We start from the raw sequence: 22,577 nt of genomic DNA on the forward strand, positions 1-22,577 counted from the left end.
TTTGCACTTTAATGAATTGGCTCCCCTGAACTCCCATCCGAGCCTGAACTGTATTTAGTGGGTTTAGGAATATTATGCTAGCTAGTTTACATCAGAAAACATGCTTTCTAATTTTTATTTTTAAAAGGATTACTATTCCTCATTACTTTGACAGATGCAAAAATTAAAAAGCGTGAATAAATAGATTTTATTTTATTAAAGCAGTAAAATTAATTGTCCACAGTAGCTGCTATTTGTATATTTTTATTGTCACTTCATATTAAATGGAAAGCAATTCTTAGGGTGGATTGGGGCATTATGCTGTTGTCTCACAACACCAAGAGACAGGGTTCAAATCCCAGCATGGGCTCTGCCTTTAAGTTGTTTACATATTCTCTCCATGTGTCTGTGGGGTTTCAGCCTTCCTCCTACCTTTAGAGGGTGCAGTTAGATTAATTAATGACTTTACATTGGCCTGGTATTGGTGACTGTGTGTCACTGTGTGCTTGAGTATGCCTTGCAACAGACTGCTATTCCATTCACAGCTGGCTTCTGTTGTCCATGTAATGCCAAAAATGTGAATAGATGATATACGTATGTTCAGAAATGTTTAGACTTATTAGCTCATGCTCAGCCTTGCTGTCATACATGGCATGCTATCCATGACATCTGACTAGAGAGGGAACTTGCACTTGTGTCTTTGGAGCTCTTATGTAGTATGGTGGATGTGTTCTTGTCCAAGGTGTCTCAATTCGCACTGCTCCATTGTTTTGCACTTCAGGTTACATTGTAGTATTTCTATGACTACTCCACTTCTAAAATAAAGAATACAATATGAGACCCTGCCTTTTCCCATCACTCCTGGGGCTTTGGGTCCCCTCTAAGTTTAAGTTAAATAGATTTAAAATTGGATGGATGAATAGGTGTGGGACCCTGTAGTGACTGGTATATTTGTCCATAAATATGAATGTTCCAATATGCTGTACTCTTTTCTAATATTTCGCAGAGATGATATTCTAATGTTAAAGTCTGTAGTCATTAAATAGGCAAGCGCCAGGAAGCAATTTATCATATTTTCCTTCTTAAGTTTGAAAAGGAAAACATATATTTGTACTCAACAGATGGATCTGAAATTATTTATTTACTTTATTATGTAGAAAAACTTAAAGACTGTTTAGCCTTCAACCAGGTAACTAAGGTGAGATAAGTGTTCATTGTTAACATTATATCAGCTAGTGGAACTGCATATCTAGTATGCCCATAGATGACTCGGTGAAAAAGACGCAGTCAAAAGATGAAGCAGTGGTCAGAACCATGAGATCCATCCATCCATCCATTATCCAACCCTCTATATCCTAACTACAGGGTCACGGGGGTCTGCTGGAGCCAATCCCAGCCAACACGGGGCGCAAGGCAGGAAACAAACCCCGGGCAGGGCGCCAGCCCACTGCAGACCATGAGATCAGAATAACAAATACCAAAGCCGGAAACGTGAGACAAAACTTAAGTTAAAAAAAAAAAAAAAGATTGCAGAGTTCTTAGCCAGGAGATCAAAATGTGATGAAGGGTTTTGGAATCCCATGTAGTCCGATGAGGAAATCAACCTAGAATGAGCCTTCTATTCTGTTATGACCAGTGAGGACACAACCCTCCTGGGAACATCCGGACATCAGAAAGCAACCAAGACACCGTCGAAAGAAAACCAAATGGCGGTGGAAAAACATCCCAAACCAAATCTAAACACGGAGTTATACAGTGATTCAATTAAAATACCTCAGGTAAAGAAAAAAACAGAACTGCATAAGGCTCGAGACATGAGCCAGCAAAAAATAATAATAAATTAGTAAAACTTCCAGCCTCCTGACAGTATCAACACACGCACACACAAGTGTCCATGCCATCAACTGATCGCGGCAAGATAGCATCATAAAGTCCAAAGTAAAAATAAATAAGTAATGATTTTCTGTCATGACTTAGGGTTTATAGAGCAGAAAGGAGGACAATGAGCCTCCGTAATGATAAGATAATAGCTTAATGTATCAGTTTATTGACTGTTTCCTTATGCAGATCAATTAATTAAATACCCTTCAAAATGGGTTAAAAAGAAAAATTACAATTAAGGTAAAGGCAATGCAATATAAAAATCCTAAGTCACAGCAATACTAACATGAAAAAAGGCAAAGATATACAAAGAGCAAACTACCAATAATACAATAATAAAGTAAAGTCTAAGCAATAAAATAAGGACAAAACACCAAAATACTCTAAAGGAGAAAAGTCAAACTACAGATTACTATGAGACCAAACAACACAAAAAGTTATAATGAAAACAAGGTTGAAAAATACCAAAGAATGATTTAAGGCTAATCAATATGAAATCCAAGAAAGGACAAACTTTAAAGAGTTTGCTTCTTGTAGATTTCCCTCTCCCATCTTCCATTTTTAATACATGATCCTATTGGATGGCATCCATTTGACTACAAGGTAACAATGTTAAATAGGGCCATACAACAAAAAAATAATACTCAAGAAAATAAGTTGTTATAACATACTAGCTATGTAAGCCCGTGCTGTAAAAAGCCTGAGGTCTTAGAATCTTTTGAAATCGTAAGAAAAAAAATTGAAATGTAGAGATGTCAGGTAGTTGAAAGGAACTACTCTGGGCATCTGTCTCCTAGGAGGATTCATTTTGCAGACGTGCTTGCATCGCTTGTGTATTAGCGGTGGGAGAAAAAGTAAAAGGGATACCTTTTTGCCGATGTTAGCGGCTAAGTGAATTTGTCTGTCTTCTGAGGTTTCGTTTTGCTGACGTGCTGAACTTGCTTGTGTTATTAGCAGCTAAGCGAGTTTTCTGTTTCCTTTGAGGCCGAGCCCTTACCCCGATTCTACCTTCCAGGTTGGACAGATACACACACTTCCACGCGTAGACGTTTCTATATAAGACAAAGCAAAAAAGGCCAAAATTTAAAAATCCAAAACACAGAAGTGTCATTATTTGCATACCTAAAGGCATAAAACTGCAAAACCTCAATATCAAAAAGCCTACAAATACATAAAGCACACATTACCAATAAGGCCTAAAATACAAAAGGCTGAAAGCATGGAAAAAAATTATAAGATCAATATCATAAAAGCATACATTTCTTATTAATGAGAAGAAAAAAGGGAGCCAATGCCACAGAGAACCTTCCTCAATGCCTGAACAGTCATCCCAAGCCTGCTAAGCCCTTAAATTGGGCTTCAGGTAGAAGCCCCATTAGCTGCTTATTGGCAGTGCCTGCAGGCCCAACTCCCCCAGGCACAGAATAAAGAGGAAAACAAAAATCACAACCCAAATTAACACAATTAAATGACAATAGGAAAAGGTCAAAAAATACCAAAAGATTAATGAAATAACAAATGCAGAAAGAATAAGATTAACAAAAACATTTTAATCTAAAAGAACACAACAATTTTAAAAGGGCAAAGAAAATAAATAAATAGAACAATAAACAAAAAAAAAAAAGCCAGAACAAGAGTCCTGGCAAAACAATGACTACATCATGCATTGAAAACCTTGCAGCTCACAGGCAAGAAATAAGTGGACAGACTAATTAAAGATGAATGCTCCAGGGTCCGGGTATATTCATGTGACACCTTTGACAGTAAACACTTTCCACATATTGCAGGTATGTCCAATTTTCAATCAGATGGACAACTGTCACTTGAAGTGAATGCTGAGGGTCTCATTACAAATCAAGAGACAAGGACTAAACCATCCAAAATGGTCAATAGCCTAAGGCCACAATATTTTATCCATCCATCCTCAACTACTTCTGAGCAATTAGCTAACAGCAGGCTGAAGTGAGTGACCCCATGTGCCAGGCTTTAGGCAGGTGATTCAGATCTCCAAGACAATCTTATTTTTTCTAAATATGGAGTTATCAATTATTTTTTCATTTTTATCTACACACTGCTGTAAACTTTAAGTTGGACATGTTTTTGTTAATGCATGCTTTTCTTTCAATACCCCATAAATTTTTATTTCCATTATGTATTTCATATTATTACTTTTCATCATTATTATCATTAACTCCTTGTTACTAAAGCATTAATATGCAACTGCTGACATTTCTGTTTTGTCCTGATATGTTATTCCTTTTAATTTCTAGTTACAGTTTTATTATAGTTCTCCATGTTTTTTACTGCTGTTCTGTGGCCATAGATGTGGTGTGCTGCCTAGCAATATGAACCACACCTGTGCGGCATGTGATGTGTGACTGTTTAGGACTGTATCACTCCTTTGAACCCCTGTCCACGACTCCAGACACCAGGAAAAAGACCAAATGATTACTTTATTTAAATGCCACAGTGCACAAAGCACTATATTCATAAAAAAAAAAAAAAAAACAATACTCAATAATAAACGCTCCACCACTCCCAGATGCGTTGCCCTCCTACCACCCTTCTCAGCTTGCCATCTGGGAACTCCTGCAGTCCTTTTATCCTTCCTGACCCAGAAGTGTTCCCAATCCCCAATCCACGTGATTCTTTATCACTTCCGGGTCAGGTACAAGTCCTTCTTCTCACCCCAGAAGCATGTCGCTCTTCCTTTGACGCACTTCTGGGTTATAGGGCACAAATGAGTCCTCGGTCCTCCCTGCAGCTCCCTCTTACGGCCCCTGTAGTATCCAGCAGGGTCGTGTATAAAAACTACATAGTCCATGACTTGCTGCTGGTCTTCGGGGCACCTCCATACTGCAGGGAGGGCTCCATCTGGCGGCCTGGGGTTATTGGTCGGGAAAACAAGCCGGTCAAAGACCACAGATGCCAGAACGATTGTCCTTTAAAAGAAGGCAGTGAACATTAAGAAGCACTTGAACTTTGACTAAGACAAAGAAAAGACCTTATTGAGAGTCTTATAACAAACGGGGCGAAAAATAATCTAGGACAAGAATTTACTGAATTAACTTGTATTTCATGTTATGGTTCAGCCCAGAATTCAGGGTCAGAACCAAAATGGGAAAGTCCAAAACTGTCAAAGCGCTTTTCCAACTCTAATCTTTATTTAGTTTATTTATTTATTTAATCTCTAATGTAAGTTAATAAATAATGAAACAAATTCAAAATGCAAAATAATTAAAAATCAAAATTTAAAATGCATAGAGCTTCACAGCATAAAATCTGCAATCTAAGGTTCAAAAATCATAAAAACCAAGCCAAAAAGTCAAAAACCAGAAAGTTAAAATCCAAAATAAAGAAATTTCCACAAAACACGACATAAGTGGAAGCCGGAGAACATAGTTACATGGAGCAGGTGTCTTATATGAGAATCTCAAGTAACTGCAGCCCAACTGACCACAGCATCTGAGAGCATTAACTGCCAGTCAGTTTTCACTGCAAAAGATACAAGACATAGCAGAGCACAAGGAAACAGGGTGAAATTACAAACACTACAATAAAATGGAAACAGGCCAGTAACAAGGGAGTTTTAAAAAACAAAAAACACACAAAAAAAAATAAAAGCAGGGCAAGATGTAGCATAAATCCTAACTGTAATATGACTGGACAATAATAATGGTTAGTGTGTATCGAGTCTGCAAAATATCCTGGAATATGCTCTGCTAACTCCTAAAAGAGTGACTGCAGAATGTATCTACCACTCACTAGATCAGTTGTTTTAAGAGACCACCTATTTGTCCTAACAAATATCAGTGTTCTTGAATGAGAAGTAACTTCAGTTAGAACTGAACTGTTCATAGGATGAAGACGGCATTTGAGGACACTGTTTAGCTACTGGCTATGTATCACATGAGGTTCTGCAGTGTATAATCAAGGGCTGCTGGGCATGTATCACTGCACTGTTTGTATTGTTTTACTGCTTCAGTGTTAATCATATTCTGCACAGTTCTAAAAGCTCAGTGATTAAATTGTATCTTTACTTACTTTTTTAACAGCTCCCTGCATCACCTTCCTTGACTCTCAAGCTATGAAGAAGGACATGAAACAAAAGATCAGGACTTGTAGCCCCCTAACTTGCCTTGCACTTACCTCTGACGACTGTAATTCTCTTGATTCTGCAATGGGTCCTGATCTCGGCTGTCAAGAGAGGAAGAATGACAATGAAAAAAAAGACTTGCTTGCTCCAGAAGGGCAGAATGGTGACGCAAAAGAAAATAATCCATTACCTTACAGCCCACTGCAGCATTGCAACAGGTCCGACCTGCCTTTACACACCTCTGGGCATGATAGTGCCCAGGAAGAGGATGCCCCTTCGCTTAGTTTGTTGGACAGACTCAACAGAAGTCAACAGGGTCTGGCAGAGGAGTTGTTGGAGGGAACTGAGGACAATGAAGAGACCTTAAAAAACTTATCCAGCTCAATGCTTCTGTCTCCTGACAGGGGTAATATTGACAACATCCTGTCATTATTGCAAAGAAAATGTGGCAATGGTCGTATCAATCTGTGCCCAGTGGTCCAGCTTATTGACATCACAAAGGATAAGGGTCGACTGTCTGAAGATCTGCAGTCCAGTGGGGTAAAACTAGATTGTACTGACCTTGGAGAGGAAGGTTGCTGTGAAGATAATCAGCAAGGTAAAGAAATGGAGATGCCTTCTGAGATGTCTTCCATGCACTATAATTTCTTCTCCTCACCCTCACTGGCCAATGGCATTCGTAGTCCAGAAGAAAAAATCCTTAAGAAGCCAAGGATTGGACCCAGGGGTCGGCGGCGACATATTGCCCAGCAACGAGAACTGCAACATATGACCCCTCAGCCAGAGGTGCAACAGCAAGATTTGATGCCAGACCCTCTACAGCAGGCTTCACAGAAAGAGGAGCTAGAGACTCAGCCCGAAGTTGTACCAGCTTTACTGGTCCCACAAGAGGAAGTACTAACCCTCGATGTGACAGAGGAGCAGCCTCTCACAATGCCCCAGGAAATTATTGCTCCTCTTGAGCCTGTAGAACCAATGGAAGAAATTCCAGTTCATTCCCCAGTGACTGCAAACCCCATTATAGCAGAATGCCAACCTATTGATATAATCCCCACTAGCATGCCAATGACAAATGTTAATGCTACTATAGTGCATGCAAGCACACCTGAAGTGAAAGAAAACACTTTGGTAAGTCAGCTGCAGCAGCAGATAAGTGAGAAGGACAATTCATCAATGACGCAGACCCCAGAAACAGAAAGAAAATATTCATTGCGGAGTTTGCACAGGCCAAGGATACAATGCCATCTTAGGAAATCATCCCGATTGAGACGATCTTTGGCAGGATGCACTAAAGAAAGGAAGAACAGAATGCCCGTCCCATCAGTTGATGTACCTTTGCAGATAATAGAGGAACCTCTACAATTACAGGATGATGATTGTGAGAAGGCACAAGGAGACTTCAGGCAAGGGAGTAATGATCAGGATGGCATAATAGACCTGAAGAGCTATGACACTGAACAAGAGGGCAGCGAGGTTCCCATTGAGAGTCTCATCGAGCTTGAGGCAGAACCATTGGAAGAAACAGACATGACACGAGGCAAGAAGAGAGGAAGGTGTGTCGGTGTTCGTAAGATCGTTGTCAAAGTGGCACGAATTCCTGTAAATATGGGCCGGAGAAGCAAGAGCTACAAAATCTCATCAGTGGAGAACCCAGTGGTGTTGGACACAATGGCAGGAATAGCTGGAAAAGATGCCAATAAAGGACCACCTCGAGAGCCAGCTGCATTACTGAAGATGAAAAATAATGGCAAGAATGTGATGGTCATGTTTCCTCCAGGGGAGCTGCCCGTCATCTTGAAAAGAAGGCGGGGAAGGCCGCCAAAACAAGTACCTCCAGGTCAACCTGACCCCAGAGTAATAAAAGCCAATGAGGTGAAAAAGCCACGCCGGCGCAGAAGAGTGAAATTGCCTTCTCCACAGCCCTCCTACGTGGCAGACACCAATGATGCAAAAACAGATTACGGTGACGTCCTTTCTAAGTTAGCCTTCCTCAATCGTCAGCCCCCTACCACTGGCCGCTGTTCGCCTCCTCGATGCTGGACTCCCACTGAACCTAAAAACACTCTGCAGTCCCCTGATACTCCAAATATCGCAATCCTTATTCAGCGACTGCAAGGATTCCGCCGGAGAGGTGGAAGGGCAGGGTGCATGGGTGGAAGAGGAGGACTGGCGAATGCAAATGAATCCTTCAAACGATCATTCAGTGACTTCTTTGAGACGATTGGAAAGAAAAGAAAAACCCCACCATCAGACTCGCACTTTCCACGGAAGCGTGGCAGAGCAGCGTCAGTACACTCTTACACTGCACCATCGGCCGAGAGAGTGATTAGGAAGAGACGCCCCCGAAAGAATGGCATCCTAAAGGGAGCACAGCAAGGTATGAATCAAGATTCTGACTGGAGCAAGGGTAGCAGCTGGCCCGCAAAATCAGAAGGAAGACAGAACCAAGCAGAAAAGAGTTATGGATACCAAAACCTGACATCTTCTCGCAGTTTTGTAGCCTGTGATGCTGGCAAAGGGGGTTTCTACTCCAGTCAGACCCAGGGGAACCAAGAATCCCAAGGGTTGTTTACTGGGTACTTTCGTTCACTCCTTGATTCTGATGACTCTTCTGACCTAATAGATTTCTCCATGTCTTCACAGTCATCGAGAGCTGAATCTCATAAACTTCCTGGTTGTTTCGAAACAGCCAATGCAGCTCAGTGCCAACGGTGGTCTCCTGTTTACCAAAAGCGGTGTCCCAAAGCAAGCCCAAACAATTCTGAGTCTGTCTCTCAGGCATCAAATCTCTCCAGATCTGCGTATCCCCAGGTTGGAACCGGAACTGGGACTGGAACTGGGACTGGAACCACAACTGCAACATATAGCCTTTCACAGAATTCTCCTACATCCTTCCAAAAAATGGTCCCACCACTTTCTCTGTCCAGGTCTCCAAGTTCACCACACCCAGCTGGAAGTTTTTCCCACTATCCTGGCTTTGGGTCTGGATCACAGTCAATGAGCAGTACTTCTAATGCCTCTTTGCCAACAATGAAACAGTTTGAAGGACAGCGTAACCCAGACTGTAGTTTCCCTTATGGTAGTGGCAGCAGCAAATCACTGCAGGTGTCTCCAGGAAGCAGTTCAAGCACATGCTTTGCAGGCCTCCAAGGCACAAATCCATTAAGTAAATGCATATATAGTAGTGGTCACTTTCAAGGCATTGCGCATACGCCCTCATTGCAAGGGGAAAATCATGGTAGAACTGCATCTCCTGGGAATTTTATGCACACAAAAAACACCAATGAGTCTTTTCCCTCTTCCCCAGAAAGCTGTCGTCAGTACTCCTCAACTGCTCAGTGGGGCTACCGACCCAGCTATCCAGGGTGTGGCGGAGTCTGGAATACTGATTCTTTCAGGCCACATTTTCCTGGTTCCTTTGACTATGGCACCTATAATGAACCTAAAGATATCCTGGACATTTCCAACTACACCCCTCAAAAAGTGAAGCAGCGTTCCTTCTCAGAAACCTTCTCAGAGTCCTCATCTGATAGCTCTCACTTCGGGCAGCAAGCACCAGTTGCATCAACAGGAAGTTCTTACAAGCAGCATGACCCGCCCCCACCCCCACCTGCTTCTGCGGAAAGCCAATCCAGCCTCTCCAGTTTGGAAAAACTGATGATGGATTGGAATGAGACCTCCTCAGCTCCGTCATACAACTGGAATCAGAGTGTCCTGTTCCAAGGAGGTACCAAACCTGGACGGGGTAGGCGGAAAAAAGCCGAAACTCAAGCAGAAGCTTGTCACCTTGGTTTCCCTCCTGTCCCTTCTCCTTCAAGCTCCTCTTCACCAATTCCAGGTCCAAAAAGGGGCTCCATGGGAGGTAGACAACCAAGAGGATCCCGTGGTGGATTCTCCTCCTGCAGACGAGAACGCACCACTCTGGCAAAACCCAAGGCTCATAAACAGCCTAACCAACCATCCGCAATGCCTCTGTTTCAGGACAGCCCAGACCTAGGAATGGACTATTACAGTGGTGATAGTAGTAGTATGTCCCCACTTTCATCACAATCGCAAAACCTAGGACTGAGTGAAAGAGAGCAGTGTGGATACTCAAGCCCTTACTCGGTTAACCCTTCCACACCATCCTCAGAGGAGAAGTTTACCCAGATTTTCCATAATGAAACGGCCTCTTTGTCACCAGTTGTTGGATTACAGCTTGAGTCTAAATCCTTCCAGTCACCCCCTTCCAAGCCCCCTCATCCTTATGGGGGCCATTCCAAAGCCTTCTCACCCAACTGTTCTCCGACATTAGCATACAAAGACAGCAACAGCCTCATGCCCTGTGATGCCAGGAGACTTCTTTCCTGTGCTGCCCAGAGTCCCCATAGAGTTGGCAAAGATATGCCCGGATCTCAGTATGATTCTCCTCCCTACAGCAGCTCTGCATATTGGTATCAACAGAGCAGCTCATTAACGGGGAGTCCTCACCACTATGAGAAGAGAGATGAATTTTTGGAGAGGAACAACATCATGGGAACTAGTCCACATCTACTTAATTCCATATCTCTGGGCAGGACTGAGAAGGACACCCAAGAGATGCCTAGGGGAGGACCACTCAGACCCACATCCTCCTATCCCCCACTTTCAGTTGGTCCTAATCCTCTGGTCGCTTCATCGTCGGCTGCAGTTGAAATGAACTCGCCTCCTTCTGGACTAAATGACCCTGGCCTCCAAGTTTCTTTGGAAACCTACCACCTCCGTTATCCCAGTCTTCAGACACATGGGCAGGCTGGCCTAAGCCTCTCCTCTCATCGTGGTGGCGTCTTGAGCCAACTGCTCGACCAGCACGCCGAGGACACTTTCACAGTGACCAGCCTATAGGGTCTGGGGCAGGGAGGGTAAGCAACGCTACTGGGAAGATCAAGGGTCTGTTTATAGGTAGGCAACACTTTCAACAGCTCACACAATGAAATGGAACAAAGCGACATGTTAAAAGACTTCTATTTTTGTAATATTCACTCATGTGTGTCCTTCTTGATGCCATACACCCATTTCTTCATTTTCTGCCTTTTGCTATTTTAAGTTTGGCTTTTGAATTAAAAAAAACAAGCGTTCCAAAAAATTTGGTAACATCTCCCATCCAAAAATTTTTAATACTCATTTTTGCTTTCATTTGTTATTTTGTATTCTACCATTGGACAGGCCACTATTCAAGTTCAAGTTTATTGTCACATGTACAGAGTACAGTGAAATTCTTATGTGTGTGTATGACAAACATGCAACACGGTGCCAGTCTCTGGTGCCATGATCAGCAGGCTGTACTAGGCAAACATGGACCCAGTTTTGTCATTGATGAAGCCTGCTCTAGAAATTGGCTGCTCCCAGTTATCATAAGAACAACGTGACGTGTTTAACGTAAACAGTCATTTCTCAATTTCATTTTAATGGATGGAAAAATATGTTTTTGTGTAAATTTTGAAAACTGCTGGCTGATTTCCTGCAGTGCCTTGTTTTCTGTGTTTATTTATTTTCTTCATTTTCAGTAGTTTCATAGCTTTTTGTCAATGGCTAAAGTAAATCTGTGTTTATCTGTGCTTTTGTATGCCACCCACAAAGTAATACTATTAAACGGCCCATCAAGTAAAGTTTAGTTGTTGATCTTGTATTGAACTTATGCAATAAAATCTTTCAGTGAAGTTTTACGGAGCTCGCGGAGCTTCATTTTATTGTTCGTATTTGGACTCTGAAAGCTTTTTACTGATTCCAAGTGCGGCTTGCAAAGGTAAAAGTGGCAATAATATTAAAAATAAGGAATCACGGGATGAATCATAGTCAAAAAAACAAGTGGAAGGTCATAAATTCAGGAGATCAGTAAACCAGAACACAAAACCTAAATTGAAATCAATAAAAAAGTAAGAATCGTTAGTCAGAATTTCCATAGAGTGAAGGAAAAAAAACTAATAACATTAAATAGTCTGAGTGAATTCACCATCTTAGACAACCAGAGTGTACACAACGCTGACATTTGTATCACGGTGACGTCACTTGTTGAAAACTTGTGGTGTTCTCTGTAAAGCAACAACTCAGCAATCGCCAACAATTCCCCCCCCCACCCCAAAATGGTGGTGCCCATTGAAAACAAAATGGCATTGGAGGAGAATTAGATTAATTATTAACTTTTTTTATAACTATCTCAAAACAAAAAACAACTTTAGAAATTAATTTGTTGAGTTTTACATGCACACATAGCCCATGGAAAACGCAGAAAAATGAAACAGTGCAGCTGATCATAAGACACAGTTAGAAGTCTTGAGTAACATAAGTACAAGATGAAGGAAACACTGGGGTAAATAAGCCAATTAAGTCTATTCAGGGTTGTCGATCAAAGCCTTGTGCTTGTTGGTCTGCTTACAGCTCTTCACTGGAGTCTTTGACACCGCTGTGTGTCCATCTTGAGTGGAGTTAGAGGTATTTTCCTAGGGGCAGAGAGAAGGCTGCGTTCTCAGGCTGTCCATTTTGGCAGGATTAGCTTCAATAGCACCGTGACAGCCTTATGACAGTTCTTAGTTTCAAAAGAAGACCCAGTCACATAAGAATACACTTTGTCCAGAGCAATAATATATATTTTTATATTTATATTTAACTATCTGCTGACCATTACTAAAAAGGAAATGTATTTCCTTCTAACCCAAAGTGCACCCAATTCACTTGTTAATCTTCTTTTTCTATGCATACTGTCTCCATTAGCATTATTGGTAAAATGAAATTATGTATTATGTTAACTAAGCATATGTGTATTAAAAGCAGCCAGACACACAGATCACAGTGTCATACTGATCACACGTTGTTTTTTAAGACAGGCTGTAGCCTATGTAAGTCAAGAAACAAACCTGGATAGGACACCACTTGAAGGTGTAGCCAACTACTGGAGGTCAGTATGGAGGAACTACTTAACCTTATAAACCCATACAGGCATGGAAGTAAATTCACATAGACAACAATCTGGCCTAGGATAACGCAGGATACCATACCTGTGAGAGACAGTGCCAACCACTGCACCACCGTGCTGCTCAATGAGAGATGCAAATCCTGTTAGCATCACTAACATGACATAATGCTTAAGGTCAGGAATAGTAATGGGCAGCAGACCCAGGCATGCATCATGTTGACTACCCAAAACTCTCACCGACATTAAGAGGGGGCTGATTGCTGGGCACGTTTGTCAGGAGCTTCAGTGATGAAGACAGCTCAGCTTGATGATATTTCATGATGGTTGATGGAAGTCAGAGGAAAAGAAACCATCAGCCCAGGGAAGGTTAGGATGGAAGTGCAAAGTTCTTGACAGTCATGGCCATGTGTTGATTTGGGACATACAAGTAACTGAATTGCTGTATTGCAGGAGTAGAGGATGGGAAGAGTCTATTGAAAATGCCACAGGCTGATATTGTGTTGTGGCATACAGTCATGTGAAAACATTAGGACACCCTTTGAAAGCATGTGGTTTTTTGTAACATTTTTAATAAATGGTTATTTCATCTCCGTTTCAACAATACAGAGAGATTAAAGTAATCCAACTAAACAAAGAAAACTGAAGAAAAGTCTTTTCAAGATCTTCTGTAAATGTCATTCTACAAAAATGCCTATTCTAACTGAGGAAAAAGATAGGACACCCTCACATGTATTCCCTCTTAAATTGGCTCAGATCTCACACAGGTATATCACACCAGGTGCACATAATTAGTAGATCGTTACTCTGCATGTTGAATGAGGCTTGCCCTATTTAAACCTCAGACATTTAGTTTGGTGTGCTCCTGACTGTTGAAGTGAGAGTGAGCACCATGGTGAGAACAAAAGAGCTGTCAGAGGACTTCAGAAAAAGATTGTAGCAGCCTATGAGTCTGGGAAGGGATTTAAAAAGATCTCAAAAGATTTTGAAATCAGCCATTCCACTGTCCGGAAGATAGTCTACAAGTGGAGGGCTTTCAAAACAACTGCCAACATGCCCAGGACTGGTCGCCCCAGCAAGTTCACCCCAAGAGCAGACCGCAAGATGCTAAAAGAGGTCTCCAAAACCCTAAAGTGTCATCTCGAGAACTACAGCAGGCTCTGGCTACTGTTGATGTAGAAGTACATGCCTCTACAATCAGAAAGAGACTGTACAAGTTTAACTTGCATGGGAGGTGTGCAAGGAGGAAACCTTTGCTTTCCAAGAGAAACATCGAGGCCAGACTGACATTTGCCAGAGATAAAGTTGACAAAGACCAGGACTTCTGGAATAATGTTCTTTGGACAGATGAGTCCAAAATTGAATTATTTGGACACAACAGCAGAGGACATGTTTGGCGTAAACCAAACACAGCATTCCAAGAAAAGAACCTCATACCAACTGTGAAGCATGGAGGTGGAAGTGTCATGGTTTGGGGCTGCTTTGCTGCAGCAGGACCTGGTCAGCTCACCATCATAGAATCCACGATGAATTCTACTGTGTATCAGAAGGTGCTTGAAGAACATGTGAGACCATCAGTTAGAAAATTAAAGCTGAAGCGGAACTGGACCATGCAACATGACAATGACCCAAAACATACTAGTAAATCAACCAAAGATTGGCTGAAAAAGAAGAAATGGAGAGTCCTGGAATGGCCAAGTCAAAGTCCAGATTTGAATCCCATTGAGATGCTGTGGGTGACTTGAAAAGGGCTGTACGTGCAAGAAACCCCTCAAACATCTCACAGCTGAAAAAGTTCTGCATTGAGGAGTGGGGTAAAATTTCCTCAGACCGATGTCGAAGACTGGTAGATGGCTACAAGAACCGTCTCACTGCAGTTATTTCAGCCAAAGGAGGTAACACTCGCTATTAGGGGCAAAGGTGTCCTATCTTTTTCCTCAGTTAGAATAGGCATTTTTGTAGAATGACATTTACAGAAGATCTTGAAAAGACTTTTCTTCAGTTTTCTTTGTTTAGTTGGATTACTTTAATCTCTCTGTATTGTTGAAACGGAGATGAAATAACCATTTATTAAAAATGTTACAAAAAACCACATGCTTTCAAAGGGTGTCCTAATGTTTTCACATGACTGTATAAACCTCTTTTAAAACCAGAAAATGTATAAAATACAAGCCTATTTAGTCAGATAATTGATCCTTCACTTCATTCTTAGCATGGGGCCATATCACTGTTAAACACCTCCAGGTCTGAGTGCTCAAGTTTCACACAAGGGCATCTTCAAAAAAAATTTTTAGAAGGGCATGTGTCTAAAATTTTCTTGCCACAACAATCTATTCACTATCACAATACCTGCAGTGAGCTTTAGCCCGCCAAACGTAAAAAGTATGGCCAGAGAACGGAACTGAAAGTGCAATGCAGAAGAGCATCATTTACTGGCTGTGCCAGTTAGAAACTCGTTCAATACTGGGAGTAAACTTGCAAATGAATTATCAAAAACTTTGAAAAAGCAAAAGCCGGTATAAAATAAATTGGTACGAAAATGAGCACGTAGAACTTTGAAGCAATGTTTAAATATATATGAATATTAATTTATTTTTAATATGTAAATTCAAGCCTTAGTTTCTGTATAATTTGACAGCCCTAATATCTGACAAATGTCCAGGTTTGGATTAAGACTCTCAAACTCCTCGTGTTGTAACCCCTGAAAAAAATCACATTGCTTATCTGTTTTGTTTTCTTCATTGTGCCATCCCAGCTTGTACGGAAATCAGTGCACCCATATGTGAACATGACGGTTATTTTTACTTTTTGCATGGATTTTTTTTTTTTTTTCTGCGATCCCACAGTTGAATGTGTGTACACGGCCATTGAGATACTTGTTAAGTGTATGTCCAGTGTTTTGTGTTTAGGTGTTTTTGGTGCCTGAGCCCCTCAGGTCCTGGGGCCCCTGGTGCTCGTCTCATTATGCATTTGGTTAATTTGGCCCTGACAACTTCTTTTCTTCACAGTTATGTATTCATTGTAGTGGTGCATTTGCAGAATATTTGTAACATTGTTTTATTTAATTAATTTACTCAATATGAATGCTAATCAAATTTTGATACTTTTTTAAATGGTTTCAAATGACATAATATCTTCAACTCTGATTAAGTGTAAGTAGGTAAATTCAGCTTAGTATTTTATACTGGTAATAATAGATAAGAGAGGTAAATTGAAATAGCATATGTGATTGCCATAAATTAGCAATCATAGAACTAAAACCCCAAATAATACTGAATTTCTTAATTAGGAAATACTAATTTTATTTACAATAAGTAACAATCATGCATAAGAAGGAAGGATGATGCATCATATCTTGAGCTCCTTCCACATATCCATTTCAGAACGTAGCCAAATTCACTTCTCCAACTTTCCCACTTGTAGCCCACTGTAACTTCAGCAACTACACTGCCATGTGAATAATGGTGTGTTTTTGAAGGGGGTTTTACAGACACAAATGTTAACCGCCTCACTAATTTAACTAAATTCCTAGGCTCTTGCACCATTTACAACTTCATTTAAGCTTGCTAATGTGACGTTAATGCTTGTCAGCTGCATCTGACTGAGACTGCTGCAAACACACATTGGCATTTCTCATACCTCTATAGTTACGATAAGGTCTTCAAAGAAGAACTTGGACCCCTTCAAATTTTAAATACTGCTGGACTATTCCAATCTCATTTTCTTGGCCAAATATAGGCAAAAGAGAACTCTGTGATACACTGATGCAGTGTGAAGCTGTAGCTACTGCCGAAGAGAGACAGTTGTAAGACACTGCTTTGATGACAGCTTCCTTCAGTTGATTCCACTGTGGTAAAAGTCAACCTGAAGATGGGCTGAAAAGTCATTGTGGGGGTCATTCATCCCCTGTGACTCCTATTCTTATAATCTGACTGACACACGTGGTCACCAACTCAAGGTCGTGATGTAAGAGGCCAGTCTAGTAAAAGCCAACAATGAAACTGGCGTATGAGCTTGAAATGTTTGCAAAAACAGTTGGAAAGCTGAAGATTCGGTATAATTAATAATTCTACCACAGTAAATCTGTCTTAAATCCATTTGCATACAGCCAAGAATACTGGTAAGAAATATAATTTGGTCCCGTCAACCCCCCAAGATACCCATGGTCCTACAGTGAAGGATTCTCCTTTATTTACTCCAGTATGGTGTGCATTATCCTGCAGTTCTGAGTGGTGAGGCCTATCCTGTCCAACATAAACCTTCACAGCTGTTGGGACCATTTGGAACTATCCAGCATTGGGAAAGATTAAACATGGGAAGGTGATTAAAGAGAAGCGGGGGACAAGGTTATTGATGGTGCACAGTAGTCAAGCACCACATGAGTCAAAGAGGGGAAGATGATCAGTAGCTAAACCAAAATGTCAGGAACCAAACTCATATTTACTATGCAGGAAAAATTCCAAAAACAGAACAAACCAGAGAAGAAACTGTCTGTTGTGCCCAGCTGATCTTTCCTTAGAATCAGTCTTTACAAATCAGTCATGTTAAGAGTCATTGAACTGAACAGAAAGAAGTCACAGTCTAGGATTATTACTAAATGTGGGTAGATGATCCAAAACCAAAATAGAAAATACCTCAAATGAAATTGTTGAAAAAGCTAACTGTCTGGTACTTGACTCATTCCTGTATTTGAAAACAGCTTCAGAGGGTTTCTGAGCATGTCGTTCTCTCTTTTTAAGATGGACGCCATGATCATCCATTTCCCATGACCCCTCCTGCCATCATACCAGCTTGTTGCAAATTGGTGGCATGTGATGAAGAACGAAAGTAAGAGTAAAAAGATGAAATAGACAAGAAGAAAAAATGAAATTAGAGGAACAGCACATTATTATTCCCACTGACTTGTAACAGGTTCTAGACATTGAGTTCTAATTTTAAAAAAAAAGATTAGACAGACTCTAAACACAAGAGCTTTATATTACAAAGATGGCTGCTATCACATCTCAAGCCGCATATAGCACAAGCACACACACATAGCAACAGGCGATGTCTTAGCGACCAAACTGAATTGGTGCGGCAAGAATCCTCATAAGTGGGTGACTCAACAAAAAGAAAAGATAAATAATACAAAATAAAATGGACACGTTTTAAATTACTCCGAGAATTAAACCTGTTTACTTCTTGAGCAGAGGAGACCTCATTCAGGTCTTTAAAATCCTCAAAGATGTTGATAAAGTCAATCCAGCAGAATACTTTCCAGTGAATGATAGATCACATTACTCAAAGGCATGCGTGGAAATTAAGGGGAAGTGCACGCCAGGAAGTTGTGGGAATCTGGAATTAACTGCCAAGACTTGTAGATAAAGCAGAAACTTTGATAACCTTTAAGAAGTATCTGGATGAGACAGTGGAACATCTTAGCTACGAGCTAAACAAACAAGCTTGCTGGACTGAGTGGTCTCCTCTCGTTTGATAAACTCCTTATGTTCTAAATCCTAGCAATAGCCATTCCACGTTCGAGGCAGCTTTTTCTGTCATCATCATCAAATGCCAAATGATTAAAGAAGGCTGTGACGTTCCACCGATACTGTCTGACATGCTGGCTGACTCTATGCCAAAGCACACTGAAGCTGTCCTTGTGTCCAAGCCCTAATATGATCATTTACGTCAGTGTTTCCTTTATTTTATCACTTCCCTTACCCAACTAGAAGATGGAATACAAGTAGCTGATAGATACGGCAAAAACGTTACCAGACAGACACGACTCCAGGGGTTGCATTGAGTTGTGTGAATCAGTCCACCCACTTCCCAAGTATGGCATCCTTATGTTGCTACACCTTACCGCAATCCATAAAGAGTCCCAGCTGAGTAAAGGATAAGTCTGTCTAACTCTAAAAGATATATGCCAGGTCAAAAGAGGACAAAGTGTCCATAGTGTTACTGCTTTTGCTCATTGTATTAGTAAATGTGGGGAACTGTAACCATGTTTTAGGTTGAAATGGCTGCTGCTGAGTGCAGAGAGGTTTGTCGGAATGGAGAGAGGGGGTTACTATAACGTCAGTCATTGTTACTTTCAACGTGCTCATATATATCCACTGGTGTGGTGTGTTTGCATCCTGCTTTTAAACTTCTCTTGCAACTGGACAATGCCCTCCCCACACCCAGAACATTGTCAGAAGAGTCGCAGACATTAAAGTTGCTATCTTTTATTATAATTAATAACACACACGAGAAAGATAACAAGAGAAACAGAACAAATCAAAATAACAAGCCGGCCTTCTTGGAGTTGCCAGTCCGCATTCTGATGTACCAAAACACTGCCTTCTTACCTGCCATCTCTTTTTCAACATTGCTCAGGGCCTCTTCAAGCCCTTTCCAATGAACTGCTGTCCCAAACTCTTCCCAAGTCAATAAGCTCCCAGGCATGAGGAAGTTTCAGATCACTTCTCAAGGTCACTTCCTTTCAAGACTCAGAACTGCCTTAAGTGGTCAAAGTCATCCTTTTTGACCACAAAGGTACTAAGCAACAGCTCCCTTTAGTGCCATTTCACTGTCCCTGTACCCGTAGGCTGCATCTGGGGTAACCCAATCCAAGCATGGACTGTGCGCTGTCCTCTTGTGGGAGGACAGGAGAGATCTGCTCATCCCTACCTGCCTCCACTCTTCATTGACACAACATGGCTCCAGCTTCTTAAGCTAAGGACATTGTGGCCAGACGTTTCTTTCCTTCTATCTTAGCAGAAGGTTCAATGCCCATTTTATGTTTCCATCTAGGGTGACATTCTCACTCTTTTCCAACAATGTCACTTAAAGCTACAAGTCTAGGGCACCATGCATGATCGGGTCCACCAACCCATTACCTGTGTTGGTTATAAGGGACCACTGCTGTTACCAGTGAGATTCTCTTTCTCATGTTTGGAGGTTTTATGTGGCCATCTGAACTAGTGTGGTGCTGAGGTATCACCCATTGCATTGCTGCACTCAGGTCCTAATCTGGATCCTGAGTTGGTTTGTCGTGTGGTGGGGCAATGCAATGCGTGCTCTTAACCTCTCTCTTTATGCAGCCCTGTTCCATCCAGATTGTGAACTTGCTGATGGCAACCCTGTCGCCAGTCAGGCATCTCAACACACAGCATAAGTACAAAGTAGGATACCTGAAGCTCTGTCTGCCATCTCTTTAGTGGTTTCCTTTCAGGATATTGCGTGCCATATTGGCACTGAATGAGCTCTGCCAAATCCTCCTTTGGCTCCAAACTTTGTGATATCATGGACTTGTTTTGCCGTCACCCAGATTTCTCAACTAAAACCTGATTCTAACTGTTTCTGGAGCATGGTACTGTCAGAGAACTCTGATGGTATGGAAGTCAGATGCAGGGGCCTAGGTTTGACTTGCAGCTCATTCTCCCTGTACTTTGTCTTCTGTTTCTTTCCACATGCAAAATACATAGCAGTGAAGCTGACTGCTGACCACAAACTCACCCACGGAATGACTTCGCATTTGAGCACAGGTGTGCCCTGCAAGGGTCTGGGCTCTAGCAAATGCTCCTGGAGTAAGTAGCAGTTCCAAGTGAGCCTGTAAACAGGAAAGTGAGTTCAGAAAATGGATGGATGACCTCTGCTGTCACTTTGCTGCCCTATTTTAATTTCTTAGCAAATCAAGCAAAGTTATTCTGACTGTTTTTCAGTAGATATAGTTTTAAACGGTCATTACTGTCACGTGCACAAAGTCCAGTGAAATTCGGACTAGCCTGTGCTAATCAACATGCAATACATCTCCACTTTCGGGCACTATTAGTGATGTGTATAACTAACACACTAACCTCACAACATTTGTCTTTCTTACCTAAAAATGTCAAAATACAGTTTACACAAATCATACAGGGTGGTCCAGATCTAATGATTGCAGATGCAGATCGTCTGGATGACTTTGATTTATGTGGGGATGATTCCAGTTTGGTGCAAAGACAGTTCTTCATCTCGTCAGTTTGCACAAGTCTCGATGGCCCAGAATTTTTCGGGTGATTTTTCTATGTAATAAACTTAATAAGATATAGCATAATGAAAACTGCATAATTATATCTGAGCCACCCTATATATTAATTATGAAAGATGTCTTAAGGAGAGCTTAGATAGATATGAAAGGCACTATAATAATAATTCTTTGCATTTATATAGCGCTTTTCTCACTACTCAAAGCACTCAGCAATTGCAGGTTAAGGGCCTTGCTCAAGGGCCCAACAGAGCAGAGTCCCTTTTTGGCATTTAAGGGATTCGAACCGGCAACCTTCCTATTGGTAGTGCAGATCCCTAGCATCAGAGCCACCACTCTGCCTAAAAGATAGATAGATAGATAATGAAAGGCACTATATGATAGATAGATAGATAATGAAAGGCACTATATGACAGATAGATAGATAGATAGATAATGAAAGGCACTATATGATATAGATAGATAGATAATGAAAGGCACTACATGATAGATAGATAGAGTTTGATTCCAACATCAACAAGTGGGCCAGTTCAGTGTTGCACTGGCTAACATGGCTGCCTCACATCTCTGGTGGTGTGGCTCTCATTGCTAGCTCTGTCCCTGTCTGTGTGGAATTTCATTTTCATTCCATGTCTTTGCTGCTTTTCTCCACATACTCCCATTTTCTGCCATATCCCATCACTTGTAGCTTAATTTAACTGGTGACCACTTGTTCACAATGGCCAAGTGTTTGAATGTTCTTTGGTGGACTAGCATTTTGGGTGGGGTTGGTTCCCACCTTACTCTCAATGCTGCTGCTCTGGCTCTCTAAGACCTTATATTTAAAAAAAAAAAAAAAAATCTGATATTGCTTTACCCAGCTCTCATGATACTCTGTAATGGCAAGAATTGTAAGCAATGCTGACCACCTATGGAGTTAAGATATTTTGCCAAAACAAGATGCGCATAACTGAGTCAACATGAAGGTGTGAAAGTTTAGGACACAGGATGGTCAATGAAGTCCAGTTGGAGGCATTAGATGAGGAAGCGAAGACATTATCATTCAGTCAAGGATTATTACACAGAGCAGGACTAGTCAATAATCAAGGCCAAAAATATAGAAGGCTTAGCAATCACAGGGGGTGCCTTAAAAAGCTTCAGAACAACATCCAGGGTCAGGCAATTCATAAATAGAGCCTATTGGCCTAAATGCTATGATTGGTCTCCAGTGGAGCTCAGGTGTGGTGTCAAGTATAACTGCCATTACTTAGCAACAAGAGATGGCAAAAAAGGAATGCCACATCTGATTGGCTACCTTACTATTTTCACCTCATTTCTCAATGATTTAAAACATTACAATCACAGAATCTCTCCATCTCCTACCCTGCTGATCCAGTTTGGGTTTGTGGAGCTCTGTGTCTATCTAGGTGTCTTTGGGTGCCAACCTTAGTTGAGGTTCAATTGAGTACACACCCACGCTCACTCATATGGTTCCAGTTTTGAGTAACTGAACATGCACTTCTGGGAAGCACCTCAATGAAAACCCACAGAATCATGTGAAGAGCATGCAATATCTGCACAGGCAGGAGACAAATCTGTGAATCTGGAGCTGGGAGGGAGCATCGTCAACAACTCCATTACTCATATCTTAGAATGAAGGGAAAATAAGAATGCAAAAATTGAATTTGCTTCTCTTCACTAAAATCGGACAGTTTTTTTTATTT

The 22,577-nt window shown here is 41.3% G+C and overlaps 1 protein-coding gene across 7 annotated transcripts in view; it reads left to right on the forward strand.

Moving 5' to 3' along the window:
• The window catches only part of ahdc1 (AT hook, DNA binding motif, containing 1), a 321,455-nt gene that overhangs the window by 278,140 nt on the left and 20,738 nt on the right, over nucleotides 1-22,577 (forward strand). For 6 of the 7 annotated variants that reach the window (XR_005631116.1, XR_005631115.1, XR_005631118.1 and 3 more), the window contains one exon: nucleotides 5,916-10,876. Coding sequence is in view for 1 of the 7 variants with exons in the window: in XM_039740342.1 (XP_039596276.1) it covers nucleotides 5,916-10,819 (4,904 nt within the window). In the remaining 6 variants the exon portion in view is untranslated. Of the gene's footprint in view, nucleotides 1-5,915; nucleotides 11,048-22,577 lie in introns of those variants that run through there. The other variant, XM_039740342.1, reaches the window with a different exon arrangement.

Source organism: Polypterus senegalus, chromosome 17, assembly GCF_016835505.1.
Source record: "Polypterus senegalus isolate Bchr_013 chromosome 17, ASM1683550v1, whole genome shotgun sequence".
NCBI classification, from domain to species: Eukaryota; Metazoa; Chordata; class Cladistia; order Polypteriformes; family Polypteridae; genus Polypterus; species Polypterus senegalus.